Source organism: Clavelina lepadiformis, chromosome 9, assembly GCF_947623445.1.
Source record: "Clavelina lepadiformis chromosome 9, kaClaLepa1.1, whole genome shotgun sequence".
Taxonomy (NCBI): domain Eukaryota; kingdom Metazoa; phylum Chordata; class Ascidiacea; order Aplousobranchia; family Clavelinidae; genus Clavelina; species Clavelina lepadiformis.
The window spans coordinates 13353169-13381137 of NC_135248.1; the positions used below are offsets into that span (position 1 = coordinate 13353169).

At 36.0% G+C, this 27969-nt stretch overlaps 3 protein-coding genes across 6 annotated transcripts; all 3 read right to left on the reverse strand.

Annotated features, from left to right (window-relative positions):
- Positions 1 to 592: 592 nt before the first annotated feature.
- On the reverse strand, positions 593 to 9508 carry LOC143470463 (ubiquitin-conjugating enzyme E2-17 kDa-like). 2 transcript variants are annotated; one of them, XM_076968615.1, is made up of 6 exons: positions 9335 to 9508; positions 5236 to 5299; positions 5047 to 5078; positions 2700 to 2777; positions 1724 to 1829; positions 593 to 1186 (listed from the first exon to the last, which is right to left on the reverse strand). In XM_076968615.1, the coding sequence occupies exons 1-6, from the start codon at positions 9401 to 9403 to the stop codon at positions 1041 to 1043; spliced, it is 495 nt and encodes a 164-aa protein (XP_076824730.1). In that variant the 5' UTR covers positions 9404 to 9508; the 3' UTR covers positions 593 to 1040. The 2 variants fall into 2 exon arrangements, with proteins under 2 accessions (XP_076824730.1, XP_076824731.1); XM_076968616.1 differs by lacking the exon at positions 9335 to 9508 and adding an exon at positions 6406 to 6522.
- A 1841-nt stretch (positions 9509 to 11349) lies between these two features.
- On the reverse strand, positions 11350 to 18675 carry LOC143470695 (NFU1 iron-sulfur cluster scaffold homolog, mitochondrial-like). 3 transcript variants are annotated; one of them, XM_076968961.1, is made up of 8 exons: positions 18514 to 18675; positions 17421 to 17623; positions 16636 to 16780; positions 15661 to 15724; positions 15067 to 15205; positions 14064 to 14176; positions 12991 to 13142; positions 11350 to 12880 (listed from the first exon to the last, which is right to left on the reverse strand). In XM_076968961.1, exons 1-8 carry the CDS (start codon positions 18588 to 18590, stop codon positions 12742 to 12744), a joined length of 1032 nt encoding a protein of 343 aa, XP_076825076.1. In that variant the 5' UTR covers positions 18591 to 18675; the 3' UTR covers positions 11350 to 12741. The 3 variants fall into 3 exon arrangements, with proteins under 3 accessions (XP_076825076.1, XP_076825077.1, XP_076825078.1); XM_076968962.1 differs by having other exon boundaries at positions 13002 to 13142; positions 18514 to 18672; XM_076968963.1 differs by lacking the exons at positions 17421 to 17623; positions 18514 to 18675 and adding an exon at positions 16926 to 17068.
- A 1411-nt stretch (positions 18676 to 20086) lies between these two features.
- LOC143470834 (uncharacterized) lies at positions 20087 to 27934 on the reverse strand. Its single transcript, XM_076969117.1, has 14 exons — positions 27443 to 27934; positions 26623 to 26742; positions 25923 to 26004; positions 25749 to 25845; positions 25047 to 25142; positions 24662 to 24968; positions 24427 to 24560; positions 24257 to 24312; positions 23705 to 23799; positions 23506 to 23600; positions 22698 to 23042; positions 22312 to 22428; positions 21660 to 21835; positions 20087 to 21114 (listed from the first exon to the last, which is right to left on the reverse strand). Exons 1-14 carry the CDS (start codon positions 27464 to 27466, stop codon positions 20444 to 20446), a joined length of 2415 nt encoding a protein of 804 aa, XP_076825232.1. The 5' UTR covers positions 27467 to 27934; the 3' UTR covers positions 20087 to 20443.
- Positions 27935 to 27969: the final 35 nt, after the last annotated feature.

Here is a 27969-nt window from a genome sequence, read left to right on the forward strand (position 1 = left end):
TGCATTTTGTTCTACCCAATTTGTCGTTGGTGACACAACGATGAGCAATAGTTCATCAGTTATTTACTATTTGCTTTGCTTATTCTTCAAAATGGGTGTGTGAAGATTTCCATACTTCCTGAAAAACCCAAAGTTTCATTTTGTGTGTCACGACAGCGGAAGTGACGTTTATTACATCTAGACGGATATGACGGTATAAAAGCATTATCACTCATTACAGAAAACCGTCATCTATATTCTCTATTATACTGTCAACTTTCTTCTTTCTGTTAACATAGAAGATGATACATCAAGTCGTGTCGTCTGGTGACGTCCATATTTACATTAACAACTGTATTGGGTTCTGCTAAACGCAGTTTATTATGTGGTTTGGTTGCCCATTAACGAAATTCTCTGATATTACCAGGCAAAGGCTTTCCATTTATTGAACACACTGGTTTTTTACTCTTTCGCTGTTTTAAGTGGTAGATTGAATTTGAAATTTTGTGTTTTTGATCAATAGTTTGCCAAACTCGCATAAACAACATGTTTTGAAATGTTTTATTTTAACTTGTTAAAAATTTACTCCAGTCAATACAACCAAACATTGGTATCTCCGTACATTCACTGTTCCTTTATTGAGTATTAAATTTCAACAGCGTTGCCGTAAATCGCTGAAACTGACAAATGGCTACAAGATTTTTGTTGATTAGATAAGCACAATTTACAGAGAAGAAAAGGCAAATAAAAAAACATGCTATTAAGCTACTAAGAAAAATTATGCTAAGTGACCAATATCTAGTAAGAACGACACATATGGAAAGATTCCATGGAAAATCACCTTTTTAACAATTACTGAACTGTAAGATAAGAGATGATGCATGTTATCCCAATGATTTACAAGTTTTTGAAAGGTCTATGAAGATTACATTTATTAAGATATACAGTATCAACAAACAGAAACTTGACAACAAAAAGCTTACAATTGACGCGTAAAGATTTTATGGTTGCAGATCTCTTCTGTGAAATAATTTGAGAAATGAGAATCCGAGAAAACAAATTTACTTCTCACACGCATATTTTCGCGTCCATTCCCTGGCTGTATCGTTGTACTTTGTTCTATTTGATTTGAAAACGCGCGCGATTTCGGGTACAAGGGGGTCATCTGGGTTGGGATCAGTTAGCAGTGAACAAATCGATAAAAGAACTGCAACAACAAACAAAAAAAGTTAGCATTAATTACTATATTCCCTAGCAGTTAAGCTTTGTTAATTTTGTGTCGTTGCACCATTTCGAAAACGATTTTTGATAAATTAACTTTAAAAGAAATAGTTGCAATTAAATCAACTAAAAAGCTTCAAGATGGAAGAAATTAGGCCTGTGATAACAGGAAAAAATGAATGCAACACACTTGAGAATAACATCTGCACCATGCATGCCACATGTTTTATCTAAACAGCTATAAGTGTTATCCAAACATAGCATTGGGGTGTACTTTAATCTGAGTACAAATAACAAACGAATGAACGACCTGTTGCTATATTCTACAGTGATTAGTTTATAATCGAAAAATACTTGTTTGGAAACATGCAGCTATACTTGATTAAACTAACTTGACATATAGAATGTTTTCACATAACTAAACTTTAACGCATAGAATCATATTTGCTGCTGTCGCCGCTTAAAAAAACTTTATAGCAATGAATCTATCAGGCTAGAAATAAGTGATTCATTCGTTACAAACCTTTTGAAATTGTTAATGCTGGTGACCACTGTGAACGTAGAATATCGAGACAGATGCTACCGTTACTGTTTATGTTGGGATGGTATATTCTAGTTCTAAATGCAACCTGAAACGAATAAGGATTGCACGTAAGTTTTGAATCGAAAAAATTTCAAAGTCCTGGTGTAAAGTCAGTGTCACTTAGAAAAAGATTGAGAAAAAGCTGTCTTTTTGTAATTATAACATCTTGCAGGCCTGGCCATGAAAATTTTGGCACCAGTGAGTGAACCCACCCCCCTCCTCAGCGTCAGGCAGGCAATTTTGTCAAATGTGTATCCGTTATTAATTATTATTATGAGCATATATGCCACCTTGTCACTTTAAGACGAGGGACTATGTCTGCTTAAAGAGAGCAATTAATTGTTCTCATTAAACGATTAAGGTAAGCATAAGTGGTCGCCCACCTCAAATGGCCCGGCCTGGTCCTGCAAATTATTTTTCCAAAATCTGCAATCAGGCCACGTTTATCCAAAGCCCGCCATTCGACATGAAACTGTTAGGAATGGATTAATTACAAATGGATATGCCAAATCAATAAAAAAAACATCAGCAAATCCAGATTATGACAAGTTGGACATATTTATCCGTCAAGCTTTAACATATGTCCCACTTCAAAGTTTGTTCTAGGTGAAATCTTTGACCAATTTCCCAAGCTCCTTCACTTAAATCATTCATTTCAAACATAGTTAGATATTCAACAAAGTTTTTTTAATGCCTTGTAAAAAATTCCACTCTTATATCCTTCCAATTTTGATTACATACACCTTATATATGCTATATATACCTTATTAAACAGACATTTTCTTATGAAACCAAAAATTTTGGACTTGGAGGCTTGACTGTATATTCAACGTTTTACAAATAAGTTAAAACCTAGTAACTTGGCAATTCAAGAAGCATGCTACAAGTGTGACACAAGGTAAATAATACTACATACCCGTGGTGGCTTAAATGGATAGTCCGTAGGAAAGTTTATTTCAAGAAAAAAAACACCACCTTCATATGGACTTGTGCCCTGAAAAAATATGTTTTGTTATAAACACAATGGCTTGTAAATTAGTTTGTCAAACAATAATAATACGTGCTGTACTTTGCAACCAAACCCGTGCACTTCACATTTGTAATGGAAGGCATTCTTGCAAACTATAATTCTATGATTATGACTATTGACTGGTATATACATATTACAGTAGATGTTTAACAGTAAAAAGCGTCTAATTGATAACACTGGTCTACAAATTTCAACTTTTTTTTTCAGGTTTGGGTTTTGACAACTGATTGTAGCTAATTTTGGGGCGCTGAATCCGAAAATGAACTCAGATTTTCTCTATCACATCAAGTTTTCTTTCTATCGGTGTCATTATTTTATGAAATTGACCAATTTTACCCTTTTTACAGTATAATGTCAAATATAATTATTTTCTGACAGCTATAAACTTTCAAACATAGAGATATTTTTGCACTAAATTCATAAATTGGTTCAGATTTCCTCTAAAATAAAAAAAATCCTGTTATGATATCATAATAGGACATAGTTGAAATTGCTCGCGTAGAGTTTTTCCATGCTGGCTTGAACTCCCTGTCTTGGCTTCTCAGGCATTATCTGTGGGTCAGCTGCTATCTCTGTGCAGCTGGAATATCGTAGGAAGACAGCTGGTGGGAGTAGATTTGACTTAGTAATAAATTCTTGCTTAGTAAGGAAGATTTATTTAGAAGTTTCATAAAGCACATGTACATTGTACAGACCAACATCAGAGTTCAAGCTGAAAAGTGGTTTGTAGAAGGAAAAGGTATTTTCATACTATATAAGTTTGAGTTCAAGTCGGTTAGAGTTTTTGGTATAGTGGTGTTTCTGTGGAAAAACTTGCTCTTAGAAAACTACTAACAAAGAAAGGTTATATTTGATCTCAAGCTATGTCTGCTTCCAGCAAAAGAAGAAAATGTTGTAATGATCCGGATATATTTTGTTACATTTGTGGATGCTTCATGTTGAAGTCTCAACAATGCAATATTACCACGTTTGTAAAAAGGGCATATCTTGCTTACTTTAAAGTCAAGTTAGGGGACCAGGACAAAAGCTGGGCTCCTCATAAAGCGTGCAAGACCTGCGTTGAATGTCTGAGAAGTTGGTCGCAAGGAAAAGGTTCACAAATGAAATTTGGAATACCCATGATTTGGCGAGAGCAACGAAATCAAGTTGACGATTGTTATTTTTGTCTTGTTAGTGTGAAAGGGTATAACAAAAAGAGTAAACATCGTTTGAAATATCCAAATTTGGATTCGACATTGCGGCCAGTTCCTCACAGTGATGAAAAGCCACTGCCAGTATTTATACCACTTCCAGAACTATAACTATACTTATATCCTTCCATTTTTTGGGAAACAGAAAAGCAGAAAATTATAAAGATCTCTTAAGGGAGCTACTGCTTAGTTTTGAAGATTTGGGATGCAGGATGAGCATCAAAGTTCACTACTTGAAGAGCCATGCGGATGAGTTTCCAGAAAACCTTGGGAAAGTTAGTGAAGAACAGGGTGAACGTTTCCACCAGGATATTAAAATTATGGAGGAACGTTATCAAGGTCGGTGGGATTGTCATATGATGGCCGACTATTGCTGGAGTTTGAAAAGAGAAATTCCAGATGCTGCTCATAAAAGAAAGTCCCTCAAAAGAGCATTTTTAAGCTTATAAGTGAAGAGTTCATATTTTATGAAAGCTCTTTTGTTGACTGTTTCTGAACTCGCCCTGCCCAAGTCCCTTTGAGTCAATCTTTATTTTGGCACTTTGCTATTTCTGTGTGTGTCTTCAGAATTTCTGCACTCCGTTGTCTATGTGCATATTGTGTGAACTGTAGGCTATAATTCAGATAATACCTTGTCACTGTCCTATCGACAGGTTCGTCAGCATAATGTAGCGTTTGATGTTATTATGGTTGCTCTTTTGTATGCCTATTTTTTATTCCAAAACATGAAATTTTAATAAAGACAACGCAAATTTGTGTGAATATAATATAGAATGCTTGTTTGCTAATTAAAGCTAGATTATTGCAGGTAAAACAGTGTTTATTGCATCAGAATTCCTTGTTTTGACAACAGAGGGGGGGCAAAAATTGATTTTTTTCAAAAATTAGGGATATTTCATATCTCAAAAACGTGATGTGATAGAAAAAATCTGAGTTCATTTTCGGATTCAGCGCCCCAAAATTAGCTAAAATGAGTTGTCAAAACCCAAACCTGAAATTTTGTGTAGACCAGTGTAATAATCAAAATATGAAATTTGACTCACCGGTCCCATAATAGTAGCTTCCCAACGAAACACTGAAAAAATATACATAACATTATAAACCTAATATAATCAAAATGCAAAACCTATCATCGCAAAATGGAAAATTTCAATAAGAACTTGCGGATAATAAAGTATTTGCATATTATATATGTCAAAAATTTGCATTTAAACATGGACCAATACACTCACTGTCATCTCCTGCAGGTCCAGCAGAACACTGAGCAGGGGGGTCTTTGTTTAAGTCCTGTAGCTCCTGTAACATAACCAAAACCATACGTAAATTAATGTTGTCTGTTTACATAACAGTCAACATACATACATTGTAAAGGCTCTTACAAGTTTCTTCAAACAACAATGATACTTAAAGTTTTTTTTATACAATGCCATAGAATAGTGGCATTTTTCTGCTATTTTCAGTCTTCTATTGTCAAGGGCTGTACACTATAACACTTTCACATGGGCTGCATTAGGGATAGTTTGATATTCAGTTTTGCCCACTTGCATTATGCAAGTGGGTTTGGATAGTGTTTCAGTGCATTATGCTATTGAGTTTAATAATGCACAGTTCCGCATCTATGTCCAGTTGTCAAGCTCGCTACAAGTATCATGGCACTGAAGGGATGGCTGCTTTCTAATCGGTCCTTCATAGACAATGAAGTGTTATTCTTAGGTTGCTTTTTGCTGTTTTCATTCGGCATATCTTAGTTTGGTCTTATAAAACGTTTTTGCATGTTGTCACATTACAAACCAAAGTAGCTGTTATAACATTTACTGATCAACGTTTCGCCTTCTCTAGGCCAGCATAAAAAGGTACGTATGTGTGAACACAATGCACCACAGTTTGACTAAACTGTGAAGCAATATATGAGCCACGACATAATATTTCGCAAGATATTGGTAAAAATTTAAACTGCCGTTGCTTCCTTCAACTAATTATCACTAATCCATTAGAGTCCTTTTCCCAATACTCAATTCGTAATTAGCTGTTTATGTTTACGTGTTTTTGTTATGAAAAAGTAGTCATGTAAAATAAATGATCATACTGTAAAAACAGAACCAATAACAATTGCATCTAATTGTTAATTTCGATAACACTTCTGATACAAAATGACATTACATGATGTACGAAATGAAATAATACAACTTGATATGAATCGTTTTTGGATGCCACTGAAAACTTTTAATGACTGAAACAGTTTGGTTTCCCATATTTTAACTATCATACATCTATTCAAACATATTACATATCAGTCGTGAACTTGGATTTAATCTCAGAAAATTTGAAACAGATTAAACTTTTCTGAAAACACCAGTCTATTCAGTCATTCTAAGCTTATAGTGGTACCGGCCATTTCTTACTCTTGTGATTCTCTTCAATGCCATATTGATGATCCTAGAGTATGCTTTCCCAGACTTTATCAAATCAATAAGAAAATCGTCTTAACTTAGCACGGTGCTGAAGAAAACAATCAATGTGTAAAATATTTATATACAGTAAGAATTACTTACTGTACATGTATACGGACAGCAATAAAAGGAAGTAAAAACTGTTAACATAAACATCCATTCATGACAATAAGTGCCTATGAACGTTTAAGAGGTTAATCTTCGCATGAGCATGCACATTTTTCTGTTAAATTATTCTTTTTTTTTAAAAAAAAAACTGCGCCCTTCTGTAAAATGTTTAAGAGTGTCAAACCTTGATTTCGTAACAAACAAACAAAATTAAGTTTAGTATGAAACGTCAGCAGACGATAACGTTCTGTATTCACCAGTATTGCCTTATATTTGATGCTTGATGAAGTAGTTTGTTATAAGTAATACCACATGCCTGGTTTCCACCTGCTGTGACATGCAGTGACTGTGAATGCTAATATATAATATTCGCAGCTGTCTGAATAAGAGTTATAATTTACTTACAAGTCTACGACAGAGATGTCTGATGTCTCTGAATTTTAGTAGCCTATCGTATATAGGCTAAATATAGTTCTTATAGGTATAGGCTATCAGTTTTATCAATAGATAGGCAACCTTATAGGTCCAACTAAAAAGTATGGCAGTTTTTGACGAGAAATCAAGCATGAAAGATGTAAATTTTGGCATTATAGTGTGCACCAAAGCCTCAATTCTTTGTTTATTTATTAAACTAGCATTCATACAACCAGCTTTTTTTGTTAGTTTATTATAAATCAGCGTGAACACAAAAAAGTTTGGTGTGCATCTCGTGTGTACAATTGCCACACTTTTCACTAAGACTTATAATTGTGGGTTAAAAGTTCACGATCTAATTCTATAGTCAGTCTGGCATTATTAAACTATTGTAATTTGGGGTCTAGTGCAGAAGGGCATAACCGCAGGATGCCTTTGCATACTAGAGCTCAGCTACTCAACTTGTGATGTCATCAGGTTGTGCACTTCCGTACAAGACCCGAAACTTGTTAAGTAGCCTAAATAAAACTATTATCAAACCTAGCATGAATCACGACCACAGATTAATAGTTAAAGTTTAGAAAGCTACTGCTCCCACGTGCCATGCATTCCCTGTCCCGCCAACTGGCCAGACTGCTGAGTATGGTAAGGGCACTCTTATTACTGCCTTCATGAGCTGCAGTGCCACATTTAAGGTGCGTTATTTTGCACTTAATGACTTGGACAGAACATCTGTTCACACAATTTTCGATTAATTTAAAGATTGACATTAATGTATGCAAGTGCACACTTTTATTGTATCTGGACATTTTTGCTCACCGCATTTATCATTTTTCGTTATTTGGCGCACCCAAGATCTTACTGAAAACGACCAACTGGAAAGTACGGCAGTTTATTATGCAATTGTTGGTGTGATGGTGTGCAATGAAGCCTCAAATACTTATTTATTATAAACTGGTGTTCAAGCAACCAGTGTTTTTGTTTATTTATTATAAATCAGCAACCACATTTACTACTCCAAGAACCCGCCACACTTTCCCCTACAGCCCAATGGCGACCGACCCGAAGGCTTTGTCTGTCTGATAGTCAGACAGTCTGATACAAATTGGAAAACTGCCTAATTAGCCTAACAGCCTTATGGCAATGTGAACTTGTCTGCTTGTGGCTGCTGTGCTGTAGAAAATGTAAATCAGTGACATAATGCAGGCAACACGATGACATTAATGGCAAAAGTTGCGCTATAAAATTATGAATTTCTAGCTTATATCCAACTATTAGCGTAATATCTGAACTAACAATCATTAACCGCCCTTCCCGAACTAAGAAAACCGCAGACAGGCAAACTGAAAAGGACAAAAGACTTCCACGAACGCACAAGCTGAAAGTGAAAGGAGAAAACAACTTCCAAGTGCCAAAGAAGATCGTCAAAAGTTCCCTTACAACGATTCGAGGAAATAAAACAAATAAATAAATGAATAACACAAAACATTTATTTTTAGTAACGAAAAAATGGTTAAAATAAGAAAAAGTTTTATTTTAAATTAATTTCCCTAGCAAATTAATATGTCGAATCCTGTTTAACTTCTTCAACGTTTTCAAGCACAAAAGCATGCAAAACAGCTAGGTAATAGGCCATATAAGGAGTTGACAGATCAACGATGCGTGAAAAATGTGTTTTTATTATCACAAGAATATGTAATGATCTAATTCTGATAAACTATAATTATTATCCTGAAATACAGGGTAATTCACTGGAAAAATTTGCTTAGGGCTACCGAAATACTGTGTATCATCTATGCTCCGCTAATATATAGGCCTGCACAAAAAACAAAGTTGATGTAAATAAAGACAACTTGGCAATATCGGCAATTGGCCACAGTTATTTGGCTACTTATAATTACAATAAAAAACTGGGATGCATAAAAAAACGTTTTTAGTTGAGGATCCACTTTAGTCCAAATAACACAATGCAATTCGGTCAATTACTTTTCTTATAGAAAGTTTGGGCGTTTCTCAAAGAATAAGGTGAAAATATGAAAATAATAAAATATGAAAAAAAGGAACTGAAAAATGAAATGAAAAAAGTGAAAATACGAAAACCTTGAACATTATTTTTGCGGGAAATGCCTTTTGCGGAGCAACAAGAGTATAAATCAATCAAAAAATGGAAACCAATTAGGCTAAATTTAATTGTTACCTAATTTTTCTCTCTAATTAACCTACGCGAAAGTGTAATAAGATTTGCGTATACTGCTATTAAAAGTTACCGTATAAATCTAAATATATTAAATATTTTACTGTCAGGTCAGTTGCCTTTCACACAGTAAACTTTGAGAAACGCTATTTTAAATAATCTTACCGTATTAAGTCGTTTAGTCGACCGGCTGGGTATACTTTGGGGTCGGTAGGAAGAAAAAGGTCGATACATCTTGTTTCAAAGAAAACTGAAACTCAGAAACTGGTAACTAGCAACACTTTGCTCTTCAGATAACAAGATACTCACAAATAATAATCGTATGCAGAAAGCTAAACAATATACGGAATGAGACATGAAAGCTCCTGAAGGCCATCTTTATGATATTACTATCCCGATAATTTTTGTCGGGGATTCCCCGTTTTCTCCCCAGATGGCGTAACAAAACACATTGGATTGCGACACACAATTACTTTCAACGAATTGTGCCAGATCGAACAGAAAGCCAAGGAAGTATTAGGCCTATCAACGAATGTGCATATATTGTTGTTATAGGCCTATCCTGATGAATCAAAATCTTGCGGTTAAACCAGACGGCTCGTAACTTTCTCTGTTCAGGTCGTTCCTTCTGTCTAATTCACATATAGCACTTTTCATCATCAACTTTTGCACGGCAAAACGTTTTAATAATATTGGTATTACGTTATCATGTGATAACACAGCATAACCCCGTTCTATGTTAACAAATGTCACACTTCTTCAATAATCATGTTTAAAAATCGCGCTAACAGAGCTTGAGGTAAGAATGTTATGCCGTGTTAGAAATGTTTCGTGTGTCGACATTGGCCAAAGCTACGTTGAGTATTTGTAAAAAACTTGAAGGTATTTCCGCTGGCTACTCTTACTGGTCTCACTGTGCACGGTTTGTTTCTTCAGCGGATCTTTGAATTCTGATAATGTTTTAACTTATTTAACTTGTTTCTATCAATTTCAACAGCGCTGCATACGTTGTAATACCGTGTCTTATTTATCATATTTAAGTTACGTTACAATATACGCTACACCTCAGTAATGAAGGTCACATCTGTAATACGTTCCCCGCGTGGTATGTACGTTCTTGTATGTCGTGCAGTGAATTACTGGCTGGCTAAGTTTTGTGCTTGATTGATATGACGTCACAAAGGAAGAGTGATATTTGGAAGTCCTTACGTCATAATAACGTATGTTTTGACGGTACGAGTAAGGCCTGGATGAGTTAAGAGACATTTACTTGAGACCGTTGTTAACACTCCGATGTGTGTAAGTATCAAAATTCTGTTAAAACACAAAACCATTTTAAAGCATATGTCGATATTTGCTATGGTATAGAATCAATACATTTGATTTTACCACCTGCATTGGCCGTAATATGCATCCAAATATCCGTCTAAATATCTACCATTCCGGTGCCTTATTTGTTAGTATTGTCGGTTACTATTTCATTGCATCTCTTCGGAGCAACAGCCCCAGAAAACATCAGCATAAGCTTTAGTCTCACAGCTTTGTCATCGTTTTGTAAGTTTTTCTGCTTTATGGGGATTACCCTTTTTTCCAAGTTCGGATTTTGTTTTTCGCTTGCATTATAAGCGCGATTATAATCCCAGCTTTCGCTACGCTCGGTTAATGGCGATAAATAAAAATACAAAAAACGAACTGTATAGACCTACGATATATAGCCTACAGTACACACCCATCGCAGGAAAAGCATAAAGAAAAGGTGGTAATAGTACCATGTGGTAGTGGACAATGAATCGGTATAATAAACCACAACTCACTTCACATAAAGTCAAAAACTAAATCAATTTTATCAATCACTAAATATTATATTTATTTCTTTTGATTGTCGAAATCCTATTCATCAAGTGTTCTATTTCAACAAAAAGTATTATTCGAACAAGGGGAATTCCCACCGTTGTGAGCACCGAAGTTCGCACAGTCACACCGTTTTTTGTTACGCAACAAAGAGTCACGTGACTTTTTGGAAAGCGCGTTCAAACAACAGACTCGATTGCGCAATCGAAATTTATCTGTAGTCCTGATTTTAATTGGGCCGGGATTGTGTGACGAATCTACAACAAAACCGGCTAGGCGTTTCAAAACAATTTGATATAACGAAGTAGTCAACAGTAAAAGTAAATTGATACATCTTTTGTGATCTTGTAATACAGGTTAAGTGTTAACATAAAAATCTAACAATACAAATAAATGTATGTTCATTTTGAAGATTGGCAAAAATATGCGGGAAACAACACAACGCGCGGGGCAGCAAAAAAAATAACTGTTTCTGTGAGTGAAGGCATAGAAGTGGTTACTGGGTCCATCAACGGTGTATACTGTATAGAATCTCTACAAACAGCGCATATGAAACTACAACTAAGAAATGAAATAAATGCCTTCGCAAGGGAATTTTAACTTCACTGAAAGTGCGATTGTGCCCGTCATCGAAACGGTCTCTTACACCTCTCCAACGATCAGTCAAAATTTATACATCTGCAATTATACAGCAGAAAATTAGCATTTAGTCTTCAAAAATCGCTGTCGTCAGAAGTCAAAACACTGTTGGGCCATACGAACATCCTTTGGTCGCACTTGACGTGGTGGTCAAATGACACCACCAACACATAACCAAGATTACAGCGGATCCAAATTTGGTTTTAAAATACAGCTCTGCACATAATTTTCAAACAGTTTACTAATACAGCTTTGCCCAACGGGAATACTTTACTGGGCCAAAAAGGACATAATTTTTTTAATCCAAGCTGAACGTAAAACAACTTATTTATACCACGTTCAGTTCAACACAAAGCAGCATATGAAAAAAGATAGCTCTAAATTAAAGTAATTTTTCCATTGTGCATTATTTAAGCGCAAAATATCACGTTCCAGGTGCTACTGGCATGTATCAGTAAAATTTCACGTGTTCTCAACAACTGTTTGCTTGTTTATTAAATTAATTCGTTATCACACATAGCAACGATAAACCTTGATAGGCCGCACCGTCGGTTTGACATAGTTGCGCTAATATAACCTATTCCTGTTCTTAACACATGCTGGTGTTTGCTGTTATCAAAACAACATGTAGTCCTTACAAAAATTAACCACCACACCATGCGTTTAAGTGATTTTGTTGATTGAAATGAATCAATCAAACTCGGCTTAGTGTTTCTGACTGATTTCAAAAACTTTTCAAGGTCTACACAAAAGCGGTGTTAAATTTTATTTTCAGCCATTAGTTGTTTTGGGGAAAGAGAAAGAACGGAAGGTTTCCTTGAGAGAGATTCCATTCAAGTCATACAGCAAAAATTATTCTTGAATTTTCGTAGCATACGGCTTTGAAAACAAGCTACAAGCAGTTCTCTTCGGGTCGATACGGCTGAAAGATGCAGTGTGTAGTGTTACGTCATAAAGTAATGACCGTGAAATTAGATGATTACTTAAGCTTCCATTTCAGTAGTCACGTGAGCAAGGGCTAATCAAGCGAATGGTTTCGTTGTTGTCTAGAATGGTCGGAGAGGGAATTCTTTCATTGGAATCTATTCATCGAATATCGAACGGATTTTCGCGGAGCGTAATCGGCCTATATCGGGGGCGGAGTATATTTCGCATTCTGTCGATAAAGCTCCTTCGTTAAAAAACCGAACTCCACGATTTTGACAATGATGAATTTTCAACCTGAAACAGAATATTAATACTTTTAATCTAAACACGCGGATCAGCACAGATCTTGGCAATGCTATGTTGCTAAAATATAAACGTATGGTTATTCTGTTGCTCAAACATACCGTTTACTTACTGGTAAAACGCGTACAACTTGAGGAACATGAAACTGCAAGAAACTCAACACCAGGCGGCAAATCGCCTTTGAAGCTGGCGGGCTTGACAGACATGTACCTAGCAGTACCACATTCACTGTACCCCGCTTTGCTTGAAAGGTCTGCAAGGAAATGCGCAATTATTAAGTTGCGGATTGAACTTTGTTGAGTAAGCTCATGTTAGCAAAATACTAACACTGCATTTTAAATACCGTATTTTCTTGAATAGAAACCGCGGCTACTATTTTTTATTTTTGAACGTTTTGTGCGGCTTCTATTCGAGGGCGGCTTCTATTTTTATTACATGAAGTACCGGTAGTGTTGATTACATGACAATAAAATTCTGCGCTCTCTTTTGACAGAAAGGTTTTATTCTATTACTATCCGATCACTACTGTAATGTGACAACTGCTGTTTTTCGCATGTGCAAGCTCTCAATGACAGCATTTATATTACACCACTCAACACTCTATTGGAAGACGCTGTTTCCATTGTCTTCCAAGTTGTGTCGTTATAATTATATTTCTGCTACGGTATTCATCGCGCTATTACATAACGTCATACTTGCCATAAGTTCAATCTCGGTTCACGGTATAATTGCAGACTTATCGAAGAATAATTAATTGATTGACAATCAGTTTCGTAAACATGCTATCTACCTTGCACTTTTGAACGTATTGTACTAAGATAACCCCATACTTGTCATCCTACAGTATTTTGTAAACATGTTATTTACATTGCATTATGCACTTGCGGTTTTTGCATTTTGTGCGGTTTCTATGGTTTATTTTTAATCAAATTGTGCGGTTTCTATTCGAGGGCGGCTTCTATCCAAGGGGGGTTTCTATTCAAGAAAATACGGTAAACACAATGTTTATCAACAAAAAAGGCTTAATGATTGTCATTCAAAATTCTACTCAAGACTAAAAGTACCCAAGGCTTCAATTTGTGATAATTTGGATATCTGTTCACGAATTAAGATCAGCAAATCGCCAATAATCATAGTGAAAATATAAATGTACAATAGTTACTGTAAAAATTACCTTAAAAATGACGTCACCGCCTTCGTCCTGTACCGTTGGTCGTATACTTGTATTAATGAGGTCATCAATGATGGCGCTTGTTTCGTCATAATGCACGGGAGTAATACATTCGCCTGCGCGTTCACAATCCGATCACACATACAGTAAAAAGTTGGACAAATGTATACAAACTTATTAATTGATTTTTAAATGGAAACTTGCTATAAAACTTATAAATTATGTTTTTTTTCAAGTGCTCATTTTTCGTGACGTAGCAGCTAATAAAAAATTTGGCTTAACTTATAATTACTAATATAGCATAGGGACGAAAAACAGAGATAAATTGTTTTGTTTTCTATTTTTTTGTGATGAACTTATCATTTCAAAAGTTTTAAACTTTGCATTCAGTTGCTCGGTTTGGATCCTAATCTTGAAGAAACTTGAATACCGTAACCAAACGCAGGGTTAAAGATTGACATAAATAATGCAGACAAGTGCATATATAATTTATGCAGCTCGCACTTCAAATGGACCAATTCAATCAACGTCGAAATTGGTTACTGCGTTCTTTTTATCGATAGAGATCTAGTAAAGCTATGTTACTTACAGGACACAGTTGGAGCAGAAAAGTTGTTAAATTGCCTCTTTCTTAAATAAACATGAACAAAAACAAAAAAGGCGGTTTCATTGTTTTAAACATACATCATATTTATCATGAAAACAATATCGCCAACAAGTTTGTATCAGTTGTTTAATTTCCCCTTAATTTATACGTTTCCTTGTTGACATTCCAAACAGTACATATGTCATACATACAAACAGGTAAAATTACTTTGGTTAAAGAAAGCTCAGTGTAGGATAAATTAGTTGGCATGACATGATATTCTTTATCCTCAGACTGGAGGAAGTCAAGTTCAAAGCATTAGAGGGAAACGTTTATATCTTGCAATTACTATTGCACCAATAATGAGCCAAGATCAACTTTAACTTAAAAATTAACTTGAAAAAATACGTCTAAGCTCACCTTGTTCTGTATGGTTGTGCGGATTTTCTAAAAATTGGTCTGTTATTGCCGGTAAGTTCGAGGCAAAAAAATCGAGCAAGATTGTCAGAACCAATGGTTTTATTTCCTTCCATTTCGCTTCATTGCTGCTGTGTTCTTTCTAGAAATTTTTGACTTATTTGAGCAAAACATGAAAGTTTTTAGAAAACAATTGCTGACTTAATAGCACAATCAATTCACTTTGGAAGTTATCAAAAAATTTGGCATTGCTGTGGCAATTACAAGCATGTATAAATTTGTACAAATTGGACATTTGTACAACAGTATCGCTGCTGCTTTAATGACAGTGTACAGCATTTTAAGGCAACTTTTTAAAACAGTTTTTTTGAAACGACAATGTAATGGTAATGAACCAAATTCTTCCTCCACAAAATCATTATACTGTACCAAAATATGACATCAATGCCTCTTTCTTATGCATAATTGATATAACAAATGGAATATTTTAAGACAGTTATATCTCAACACCTTATAAAATATTAAATTTGAAATTTAGACTTGAAAAATTAGATCAAAATTACTTTTGCACACTTACTTATTACAATTCACACTTACTTCCACCCGAATGTGATATGAAGAAAGCATTATGGAGTGGACGCCTTGTATTTTCAATAACCGCCTTCAAAAAAGCAACGAAATATAATTTGTGATTGCCATTGCATCTTGCTACTTGTGTCTTAATATTTTAACTTTATTAATATTAATTTTCAAATGATGTGCTCAAGAAATGTATTTTGAAGGAAATTTTATTCAAAGAGTTATTACTAGGGCAACCAAAAGTCAATATGGTCAATTTTTTTTTACCTGCTCAGAATGCTATGAAACAAGCACAAAACAAATTTTAGCTTTGTACGACGTGTGGTATACAAGTTATTAGGTCAGATAAAGTCAAAATGTTACGTTAGGTCAAAATACGGTCAAATTGTTTCGTTAGGTCTTTTTTTTAGGTCAAAATCTATTAAACTTGTAATTTTGTAACCATTTTGTAATATTATTCTTCCGTTTTTCTCTTTTCTTGTACCGCAAACAATTCCAGTCCCGCAAATTTTACTTAGAACCAAAGACACAAAGAGAGGGAAGGCTTTTCAGCGCGTTTGGTGACGTCACGATGTGACGGCATTGCATTTGAAAGTGCAAGTTGTCAATCTTAATACGCAGAAACGAAAAAAAAGTCAACACTAGAAAAGCATTTTGTCATTTTTAAATGCAGCTTTAGATTAGAAAGTTGCTGTAGACAGTGTAGAGACTATCAGTATAGCGTTTTTCAAAATGAGGTCAAAATTTAAACGTTTTAGGCCAAAATAAGGTCAAAATGCAAACTTTTTAGGTCAAAATGAAAACTTTTTAGGTCAAAATAAGGTCAAAATGTAAACTTTTTAGGTCAAAATGAGGTCAAAATTTGCAAATTTTAAGGTCAAAATTTAAAATTTTTAGGTCAAAAAACTGGTTGCCCTAGTTATTACTTACACCCAATCAAATAAATTATTTACAAATTTTATATGTTTTACAAAAAAATAGTGAAAATCGTACCTTGCAAGGGGTGAGTAAGGACATTCTGATGAAGATGAAAATTTAATTTCTCTTTCATCTCTTAGAGAAAAAAGAGGGCGGTTTGGTAAAAATGCAAGCGTGTGATCGTTGAAACATTCGACGGCACGGATTGTGACATCAGGAGCTAGAAAAAGTCTCTTAAATCATTTATGGAATATAATAGGATGTAAAAGACGCAATCAACAGATGTAACATAATGCGGAAGAAATATCCTTTGAAGACAAAAGACACAAAATGCTATGAAACAAGCTAAAAGCGGTCATACATACCCATGCAAACACCAAGCCTTAACTTTCAATTCCGCAAGAACTTCTCACAGCACGAAACACAGCATACACAACAATATTACAACACTGATGATGTAGCATGCAAGGGAAGGATTTGTCAACGGTGCATTTTACTAATATTGGTGACCCCTAGAAATAACATAAACAAACACTTGTTTAAGGTGTTAAGCATATTTTTAAGTGAATGCACTTAGCACAGTATAATTGAGCGTCTTTTAAGTAGCACTAAAAGTTAAGCATATACTAATGTAAGCGCTTAACCAGGTTTGTATTTCAATAAATGTAGATTGTGTTAGTTGACAAAAGAAAAAGTTCAATGATATGTGCCAGACTGTTAGTATATATCATGATCATGACACACATTACATTTGTCACAAATATGTATCAATCATCAAAACAAAATTAACATTTCCAACAATTTTGTAGAAATACAAACGTTGTCAATCACGTTGGTATTAAATTAACAACCAAACTCACCATTTTGCACCACCACCAGGCCAGGCCTGACAACCAGAACTCTTTTGCACAGACCATGTTTATGTGATTTTACAGGCTTCTGTGATGTTTTGCGTTTGCCCCAAATACCTAAGCAATTATCAAATGTTGTTGACAATGAAGGTGACCGATGTTGCAGGATATTCAATGCAGAAGTAGGCTTAGTAGATTGAACAAGTCCAACACTGCAATTGCAATATATCAGGTTGTGATTTTAAACTACGGCTACCATTAAATTTATCAATCAATCTTTGATATTGCTGCTCGAAGAAAAAGCTTTACTAGCTCTAGATGAATACCACTGCAATTAAAATAAACTTCACTCCAAAAGACTGATCATTTGTAACATACATAGACAAGGCAGATTTTAAAATTTATGGAATTTTCAATTATAGGCAGAATAATTCTGCTTAAATCATAAAAGTGGCCACTCCTAGGACACATCAGTTGAAATGCATCAGCATTCAAGTTCTGGAAAACTAAGCTCGTACATAACCTTTGTAAAGCCGGATACATATGCCCAGAACAACAGCATTTATACAATTGCCCAAAAGCTCCATTCATATGTACATAGAAATGTAAAAAATACCAAAGTAAAAACTTAAGGGCATAGTATATAAGTGCACAACCACAGGATGCCTTTTGATAAATATAGTAGACCCCAGCTACTCAGATTGTGACGTCATCTGGTTGCGCACTTGTATACTAGACCTGAACTTAACTTCAACTACCACAAATTAACTTTTCGATTAGTATAAATCCTTATAACCAATCAATATCTGAGATTTGTAATTTCAGGATGTCTATTGTCTACCCCTATATAGGGTTCAACTGGCGCAAACAATATGATAATAAGGCTGGCATGATAGATGGAACCGACTACCTAAAAGGCACACAAGACATAGTACTTGGATGTACAATTTCATCCAATGAACAGTTTACTTTGTTGATGAACTTGCTTAATCATAAAAAAATTTCATGAAGTCTAAAATGAATGAAAAAGTACATCTTGACCCGCAAGCCGGGAGACTGTACAGCTTTGTAACTTGACGTTTGAAATTAAATCACTTCTTACCATTCTTCTGTATGTTTCAATTCAACTCGCGGAGAACAGAATAAGGAACCGATGTTGCACCAACTCACTGAAAACATCGCCTTGGTTCCAAGCAATTGTAACCTAACAGGCAGCAGCCTTTGACTGCAAAGCTTTTACTGCTAATCCCATAAGAGACAAATGCACAGACGTTTGGTCCAACCAAACTCGCTGTAAAATGCAAAAAAGAGCGGCCGAGTGTCGCGGCGGAAATGCTTTTTCATTGTCGTCTCTCAAAATTCGGCAATGACATGAGGTGTGAGTTTGCCACATTTCTCTACGTGCAATAGAATAAAAAAAAATCGGCAATGACATTGAATAGATGCCGTGATGCCTAACGCACAGCACAGGGTAATACAGTACTGTAGATTGTAGGTAGACCATCAATTCGACTTGGTTTAATTTGTCAATTTGTCTAATTCGTCACATTTTTATCGGTCCCGGCAGAATTCTGTACATTTCGATGTTCTCTGGTGGAAGTTGGTTCAATTCGGTCTCACGACTTGCGTAATTCGACAGTTCAATTATTTTTTTTCATCCCCGGGAAACATTTTCTTTGTATTAGTTAGAGTGTTAGACATTTTGTCATGAACTACGCGTAAACGTGAGCATAAGTATTGCAGGCTTATATAACCTACCTGCCCTACCACAATTCATGTTTTGAATTAACTCATTTGGCCATTTTAATGGTAGGAATAAGCGGGTAAGTACGGAATACACGAAGTCATTTTAAGTGCGTGAATGTGTGTTTTGTGCGTGTACATATGTTATTACCTGCTTGCATATTTCGGCAATTCGCCTGATTTAGAGGTAATTCGTTTTGATAATCCTCTGGAGAGGAGGCCTACGTGAGGAACTCGAAATGGCGAATTTCTACTGCATAGCAATTTAATTCGTTCATTTATTTTTCGTCATAAGTGCGGTGGGGACGAAAAATCAAGCCAGTTTTTACTAACACGCACCAATGAACAGGAAAAAGCCGAAAAGGCTTAAAACGTGCTCAAGAAAAATAACGTTAATAATCGCTGGTAACAACTAGCACGGCCACTAAACCTATACTTTTTAAATTCATAAAACATAAGTTGAAAAAGCGATAAATTAAGCAGACGAGCAGGTGGCGTGTTCAAGCAACTGATGATTAAATATTGCTTCAATGCTGTACATCAGTGGATGGGAAAAGAATCCCCATCTCAGGCAAGAACCCGGTTTCTGGTGGTCATGGCACTAAAGGGCGTTGTTGGTTAGCCCGAGTTTCTACAGCATTCCAGCGTAACTAACCCGAGCGTGTTTGGTTTTTAACACAATCTGAAGAATTTCAACAGCAATTGACTAATCTACTTCAGTTCATTGAAACGAAAGTTTTTATTCCTCTGTAAAAAAGACTAGACGGCTGGCTGGTCTTGGAAGTGTGTTGGTCAAAAATGCCGGCTGAGCTAGTTAGCAATTCTGCGAACTGGAATCGCCTTGGCAACGCTACATGCGATAGCAGTAATGTCCTTCGGCATGGCATTAACGACGCCTGCTCCCTTGATAATGTAATGTAAATAAACATACATTTTTACGCTAGAGGTTCAAAAAGCATTTAAATTTAATTTTCCAAGCTTGTGCAATTCTGCAGGCACGAAACGGTAAACAACTGCTCTAGTACTAAGTTTACAACCGATTCAAGGCTTCCTTGCAGTTTGTCTGGACATTTTTATTTGGCGTTTTGCAAGTAGGCCTAAAAGCAGTGCATAATTAATTGCGAGTAGATCGCCAACGGTCGGCTACAATAGTTGCAAGTACGTCCGGGTACCAAGAATCGCGATGTAAGACGCTAGGTTGAGAACCACCAGGAGATAGAATGCTATCGCGTCCAATCACGCATTTGTCGATTTTCCGCTGCTGCGCAGTTTTGCAGAAAGCTTCATCATCAGGATGGAGTCGCTTTCATCCGGAACTTTTTCTCCTCCATCTCAATCATTTGTCTTCGTTGCAGGATCTTTGCGTTCTGTTCCTTCATCTTACGGATGCGATCGTCCAACATCTTTTCACGATCCACCTTCCTCCGGGAACTGCTCCGCCTTTTTTCCTCCACTCCGAATGATGAATCCTCAGGATCTTGATTCCTATTCAGTCGATTTTTAACGGATTTAGCAGAGGTTCGATTCCAGTCCGGTTCCTCTGCATCAGCACGCTTCTTGGTCGAAATTAGTCGTTTCGCTTTGCCTCCAATTTTTCTCACTGAAGTTCTTCCCTCGTTTTCTTCATTAAAATCATTTCTTCGGCTCGTGAAGATTTGCGATGTAATCCCAATCCTCCGGGACTGTAGCAAGTCACGTTTGGATTCATTCTTGGTCCTTTTGGCACTCGCTTTGACCTGTTTATCTCGAGCATCTTTTGGTATCCTCTTGCTGGTAAGTTTAGGATCGGAGTACTTGATCACCACGTTCTCTTCATCACTCGATGTTTCAGTTTCTTCTTTCTTACACTCTTCTTCACTTTCCGTTTTCTCTGACTTCAGGGCGGTCGCAACACGAGAATACTTGACTGAGGGTCGTCTGGTTGAGGTGATGTCAACCATCTTGTCCTCTGCAGGATTCTCTGCATGATATTTTCTCAGTTACAAATAAATAAAATAAATTTCTCAGATAAGTCACAAATAAATACAGACTCGTAATTTAAATTGAAGTGATAAGAAATCTGCTGTAAAAAATTAAAGTTTATTTCTTCAGCAGATAATTTACTGCGATTAGCAGTGGAAGTTACACGAGAGCTATCGATTAGCTTTAAAATGGTGCTTTTTTGCTCTTTTCTCATTGCCTGGCGTCATAATACAGCAACAATTTCGCAATGCCGATAAGAGATCAAACAAAAGAAGAATACTAAGTTGTAGAACTCATACAGAATCAGTGCATGCTTTTTCAGGAAAATATATTTCAAATAGCATGGCTTTCAGTTCTTGCATTTTTACAAACAAGCGTATGTGTTAAAAAGATTTGAGTGTTAATGTTTCAACTTCAGAATTTGACTTAAACTGGATTAGATTATCAGCCTTTCATCATCTGTCATGATGAGCATGATCTTACGTATTTACTTATACCTAGGACTGATGACAGAAAGAGGGTGTCAAGCCAAGCATGCTGTACCTGTGTCAATGCTGAACATTTCATTGGGCTCTTCTATCTCGTAATCATCAAAATCTTGGTCACTGAGGTCCGAGAAAGATCGTTCTTCTTGAGCTTGAGCTTGCAGTGCTTCCAGCTTCTGACGTTTTTCCAAAGCAGACGTTTCGGGAGCAAATTGAATGACGCTTCTTTTCCTCCTGAATGCAGAACATCAGCTTTAATCAGCAGTCGAATGCAATCTATTGTCTGACCTTTTAATCCCAGTACCTATTACTCGAGGGCCGAGGCATCACTAGTTACTACAGTGCTGCAATGTTAATTTCTATTCTGTTACATCTGGTTCATATGAAATTGTACCCACGCGCAAAACCATCTATTTGAAATTTTCAAACATGTTCGATTGGAAATAAATATATTTTGATAGCAAATTATAATCGACTTTGTAAGGTGAGAATTACAGCTAAACCAGTTAAAATATTTACCACACAACAGAAATTATGCCCTAAGTGCAACTACATCAATCTGGATTCTAATACATTTTGCAAAACTATGCAAACAGTTCTGAAATCCTCTTAGCAGTCATACTTTGTGAAACGTGGTCTTAATATTGGAATGAAAATGTATAGAATAGAGAGTTTGAAAACTTGCATACTTGGTTTATTTCAACACTCACCTGAAACTAAATGCAGCAGAAGAGTCTTTTTCGTCGATCCGGAAACGTCTGGAGGGCACAGGTTTAGAGTTGTCCACTCTCACTGCGATCGGTAGGAGTGCTTTTCTTGAAATATTGCTGTGAAAATATGAGATGTCTGTTTTATGAGAGAACTATGCCAGTTACCAGTGCGCGAATCTAATTTAGCAAAATTGGTGATGAATGATAAATGGCGATGGTACTATGAAAAATATCATTTATTTAGCATAAACAATATTGAAGCTTGGGCTTATCTGGTCTGGGTAGTTTATCTGAAACTACTCCGTGATTTAAATCAACTTCAACTTTGCCTAAATTTTAATTCAGAAATTCTGCAAAAGTTGGTGAGTAATTTTGATGAACTTTACCTCCTTGAAATCTGATCATCATTGAAATGTCGTTCACTGAGGCCACTTTCCTGGGACACATTTGATGCAAACTTGTTCTTGCTTAGCAGCACATCTGGCTTGACATAGATCTTCTTTGTCTTCATCACGGCCACCTTAGCAGCGATGGGATTGACTTCCTTTATCTCTCTCACATCAGTCGTAGCATTTGTCTGTGAATTTCGTTCGCGCCGTGGCAAACCTCTCCCTTTTAGTTTTTCTCTTAAATCGGAATATGATTGTTCATCGGAGTCTGTCTTTTCCAACGCTAGATTCTTTGATTGTGGCTTCTTCCCACTTAAGTTGATACGTTCCTTCACGGACAGCCTTTAAATTAAAATGGGTTACGTTATATTTAAGTGAATTTGAAGCAAGAAATTCCGGAGTATCCTATTGCTATGAGTATCTTAACAGGGAAACCACAACAAATACTGTACGGAAGTGAGGGTAATGACTTTATTGCAACAATGGGCATAACATGCTGTGTGGCATACCTTCTCTCTTTTTAACTGGTTTAATTGTAAATGTGTGAAGCTGGTTATATTTTGTTATCAGAATGAAAAGTTTATCGAGTAAGTAGGTATATAAGTTTTCTGTGGGAGCAATTCCAAGGAAACTGAAACAAACGTTTGTACAACAACAGATTTTTGTTTGAGCCACAGAGGGTAAGAACACCCAGAAAACGCTGTAATCAACAAATGATAAGCGAATGATCTTTTAAGATTGCTCGGAAAGCACTCACAGGAATTCATTAGAAAGCTTGCTTTCAAAAATATCGATTGCAACTCACCTTGCTTTTAAATCTCTCTTTTTACCTTTAGACAGGTCAGTAATTGTGGAACTCTTTGGTTTGTCTGGAACTTCTTCTTCAGATCTTTTGTCCTTCTAAAGAGAAAAAACTTTAACGTACGAACAGTACGGCTTGCATTGCACAGCAGTATGATATTGCATTGCGTGGGTAGGGCGTGAATATCTTCATATTTACCAACCGTTCTACTTTCTTCCTCGCTGGAGTCGCTCAGAAAGCTTAGGTCAGATGAATGGACACTGTCAGACTCTTGTCCTTCATACTTTTGCCGCTTGCCTTGCAAAAACACTTATTTACATATCACATTTCAATTCTGAATTTTTACAGAGTTTATGGCGTATTAGAATCAGCTTACTCACTTGGCTCCTAACCAAGGGATTTTAACCGTGGTAAATGCGCTAATTTTAAACTTTCCAATGGAAACAATAATTTAAAGGAGTTGTGTTTTGTTATTAGTCATGTTGTGAACATAATAACAAAATCATTTTTATTCACTTAACACATTGGATTGTTTCAATCAATTTATCCCTTCCCAATAAATAAGTCTTGATAGAATTTGGGTGTTTGTGGATCTGGAGATGGCCTTACGTGGGGGGTATATGGGAGAAAAAAGTTTACGAAACGCTTCTCTAGACAACAATTAAAACTGGGAATCAACTTTCACTACAACCATTACAAAGAAGACAACGGTACCATAGCTGCAATTCACATGCAAGTACAGGCTACCACTTACTTGGTCTTTCTTCATCTTTAGGTTTTCTAGTTGCGGCAATGGATGTTCGATTATGCCTGTTTTAAAAACACAATATTGCTTTTCTTTTAAACCATTAAAAGTTAGGTGTAGTGTACAACGCTGTGCAGGAAGACACTTCAAATCACATTTAAAATATAAAACTGTTTCACCTATCCAAATTAGTTTCAGGTCTCCTGGATTGCTTTTCTGTGCTTTTCGATTTCTGGGTTTGCTCGGTTTCTGAATGCTCCACTTCTGTCTGGGCCTTGACTGTTATGGCAGGCTTTTGCACTTCACTGTTTTTCTAAAGAAAACAAAGAAAATAAACAAGAAAATAATTTACTCATTTGCGAGTGAGTTCACAGAAATATAAATTTGCAAGTTATTGGTGAAGTTTCAAGTCACCTTGTCGGTATCTTTTCTCTTGTTTTTACTTTTTGTCCGTTTTGATACTTTTACATTTTTTTCAGTCACTTTCCCAGAAGCAGCTTTTTCTTTTTTTTGCTTTTTCATTTTATCTTTTTTCTTTTTATCAGGTTTTTCTTTCAACAGTGCAGCAGCTTCAATTTTCGTTTCTTTAGGCTTGGAAGGTTCAATAGCAGGTAATGATTCATCCAAAATCATGACTCCTTCGTCCAAAAATTGGTCAATTGCGTTTAAAATGTCGTCTTCATCTGTTGGTTTAACTTCAGGCTTCGACTCAACCGGTTTGCTGAAAGAATCAGAAGAAACGGAACTTAGAAGTTCAAAGAAACTCACAACGGGTTTGTAGAAAGTGATGACAACAAACCTTTCCTTTTTCCCTTGATCAGATTCATCAGAGCTCTCATCATCAGAAGATGAGTCACTGCCCTCGTCGGAAGAAAAGTTGCTCTCTTCGTCTAAACTGTGAGTGAAAAAAATTTTAATTTTAATTGTGAGTGTTGCCAATGGCAACAATGTTTTCAGAGCCACACAAAATTTTTATCAATATAACAATACAGCGTTTAAAATTAAAATGAGTTTAAACAGTCTAGCATTGGTGTTGTGACTACCCTCAAATTTCTATTATCAAGATAGTTACATTACTGTTATTTGGTTTTAAGAAGGGCAAGTCAATTAGCCTTTGAGTGTAAAAATCTTTTTATACAAGCCACTGAACGTTTATATTTCAGTATTTTGCAACTTCAGTATATTCCACCACCCCGTGTGCACTGGCATTATGATTAACAAGTTACTCCGACAGCTGGGAACGAAAAACACGTATTTGAGGCCTGACAACCAAAACAAGTCTTATTAGAGTATTATTAACCAGGATTCCACTGCATAGGCTAATAGCAATATGATTAAATTGTTGCACAATTTCTGCTAACGCCCTACAACTGTTATATAATTGTTGCTATTTTTTGCACTTACCAGCAAAAATGCTTTTCAAATATTTCGCACAAAAAAATATAGTACTAAAATCCAGCACAAAATAATCTTGATATACTTGATGCATCTATGAATATACCTTGCGCTTTCATCACTGGAAAGTTCATTTTCACTGGAAGATTTTCCATCATTGGAAGATTGTTTACTTCCCGTACTGTTGCCGGTTGATTGATGCTCTGCAAATATTTAGCTCAAAAATTTAAGATATCTGTGGCACGAGTTATTAGAGATGGAACTTTCATCTCAATCTCACCTTCGCAAGGGCCTGGTGTCAAGTTTATGAGATTACTGCTTTTAGCTGGTTGTAACTTCTCAAAAAGATCAGGCTCCTGCTTCTAAAGAGTTTTACATAAAATAAAAAGCGTCACTTTTTCTGCTTAAACTAACTTGAACTCTAACAGAGGAATCTAGAAGAATTTAAGTGGCTATCAAATTTGAACTGATACAACAGCAGATAGAGATCGACCAATATAGTTTTAAAAAAGACGATAAACGGTATTTGAAGCCAATATTAATTTTTAGTAAAACAAAAAACATTGACGACAAAATTTTGCACAATACAAACTCTAACAGTAATACTTACTTATGAATACTTTTATATACTTATCAAACATCTTCTGTTTCAAAAGCATGTGGTGCAAGGAAAATCTTACACTCAGCAACACAAAAAGTAAAATAATTTTGAAGATAAACAGTTGTTCATCCAATACTTTCATTGCTGATTGGCTGTCTATTCCTGCCTTGGCTCTGTATATAATCAGGATAATGCTGGAGACATGGAAACACCATTTTTAGACAAAGCCAAATCACTTGGTTTTAAAGGATCTGATATCGGATCACATCATTGCCGAATTGCAGAAGGACAACGCCGACATGTGTGAAAATGTGAAATATCAGCATTGGTCGATCTCTAATAGCAGTACTACCACTGCATAAGCCAATAAAATTCAAACCTTGCGACTAGTTAATGCTTTTTGTCTCAAAGCATTTAAGTCTTCTGTATCCTTAGAAGCAGTTTTCTTTTTACCAATTGATGCTAGCGCAGCTAATCGCAAAGCCTGTAAATCATCATCCTGCAAAACAAATCAAAACCTGATAACCTCCATAGCAGTTAGTTGAAAAATAACAAAATACACGCAAATGGAACAATATAACCATATGGTATAAGCTTATTTTCCAAATTCCCATTTCTTTTGGTGTAAATTTTTAGCAGTTAAGCTTGAAAAGTTTTAACGCACGCTGAAATTTGTACAAAACGGTTTTGGGTTATTTTTTCATGCGTCATCGATTTCGTTTGCTTAGTCATTCGGTGGCATCTGGTGTTTATTCGAATGGTAACCAGATAAATGCTGTGTCATCTCAACTTTATGGACAAAATTGGGACACTATTATCACTTCAGACATTAACTATATATGCACTTAACAAAATTTAGCGCAACTACAGTATGGGGGCGGAGTGCAAAGTATGGCACTTTTTATAGAGATCTCGGGGATGTGTAAACAAATTCCCGGCATGCACTGCGACTAAGGTTGTCCGGCATTTGTGGTATGTATGATACGGCCTTTTACAATAGAAAAAAATTAGTGTCACCTTTATTTTAGAGAGATCGCTTGTGTCAGATGTGCAATACCATTTCGGCTAAAATATATCGGGTGTGCTGCAACCATACTCTGCAGTCTGGGTATGGGGATATCATACCAAGTGATTTCACAAGTGTTATCAAACGATCCTTTATGCAGATCAAAATGGCAACCATACAAATGTAAACTCACTTCCTCAGCCATGATGTTGACCATGAAGTCTGAAAGTCTTTTTTCAGGTTTTGCAGACGCCAATCAGCCAATAGGCTTAATTGTTGAAAAGAAATACGGAGGCTATAGGCCTAGCAATCTGCCAGTCCAGTCGTCTTTTCATGCAGTTGGACAGTTGGTAAACCGGTACCGTAGCCTACAACTTCAAAGACTACCGATACAAGCATTAACTAAAGTAAGCTTATCTATATATTCTATTACTATTCCTAATCATACAGGCTAACCTATTATATCAGTATGTTGCGTATTTTGAATTTAGATTACAGATTAAGAAACGGATAGCCTACCTACCTATAGGTTAAACTTTGTACTCAATTTTATAAAGAGTTCCGCACAACATTAAGTCAACTTTTATAAAACAAGTCACGGTAAATGACCAAGTCTATAATCGCTATTTTTTTCCTGCAATTTTCCCAACCTACTTGGCATCAAACCAGCGACCACCAAGCACCAACCACAGTCACCGACTTCGCGATGCCAACGAATCG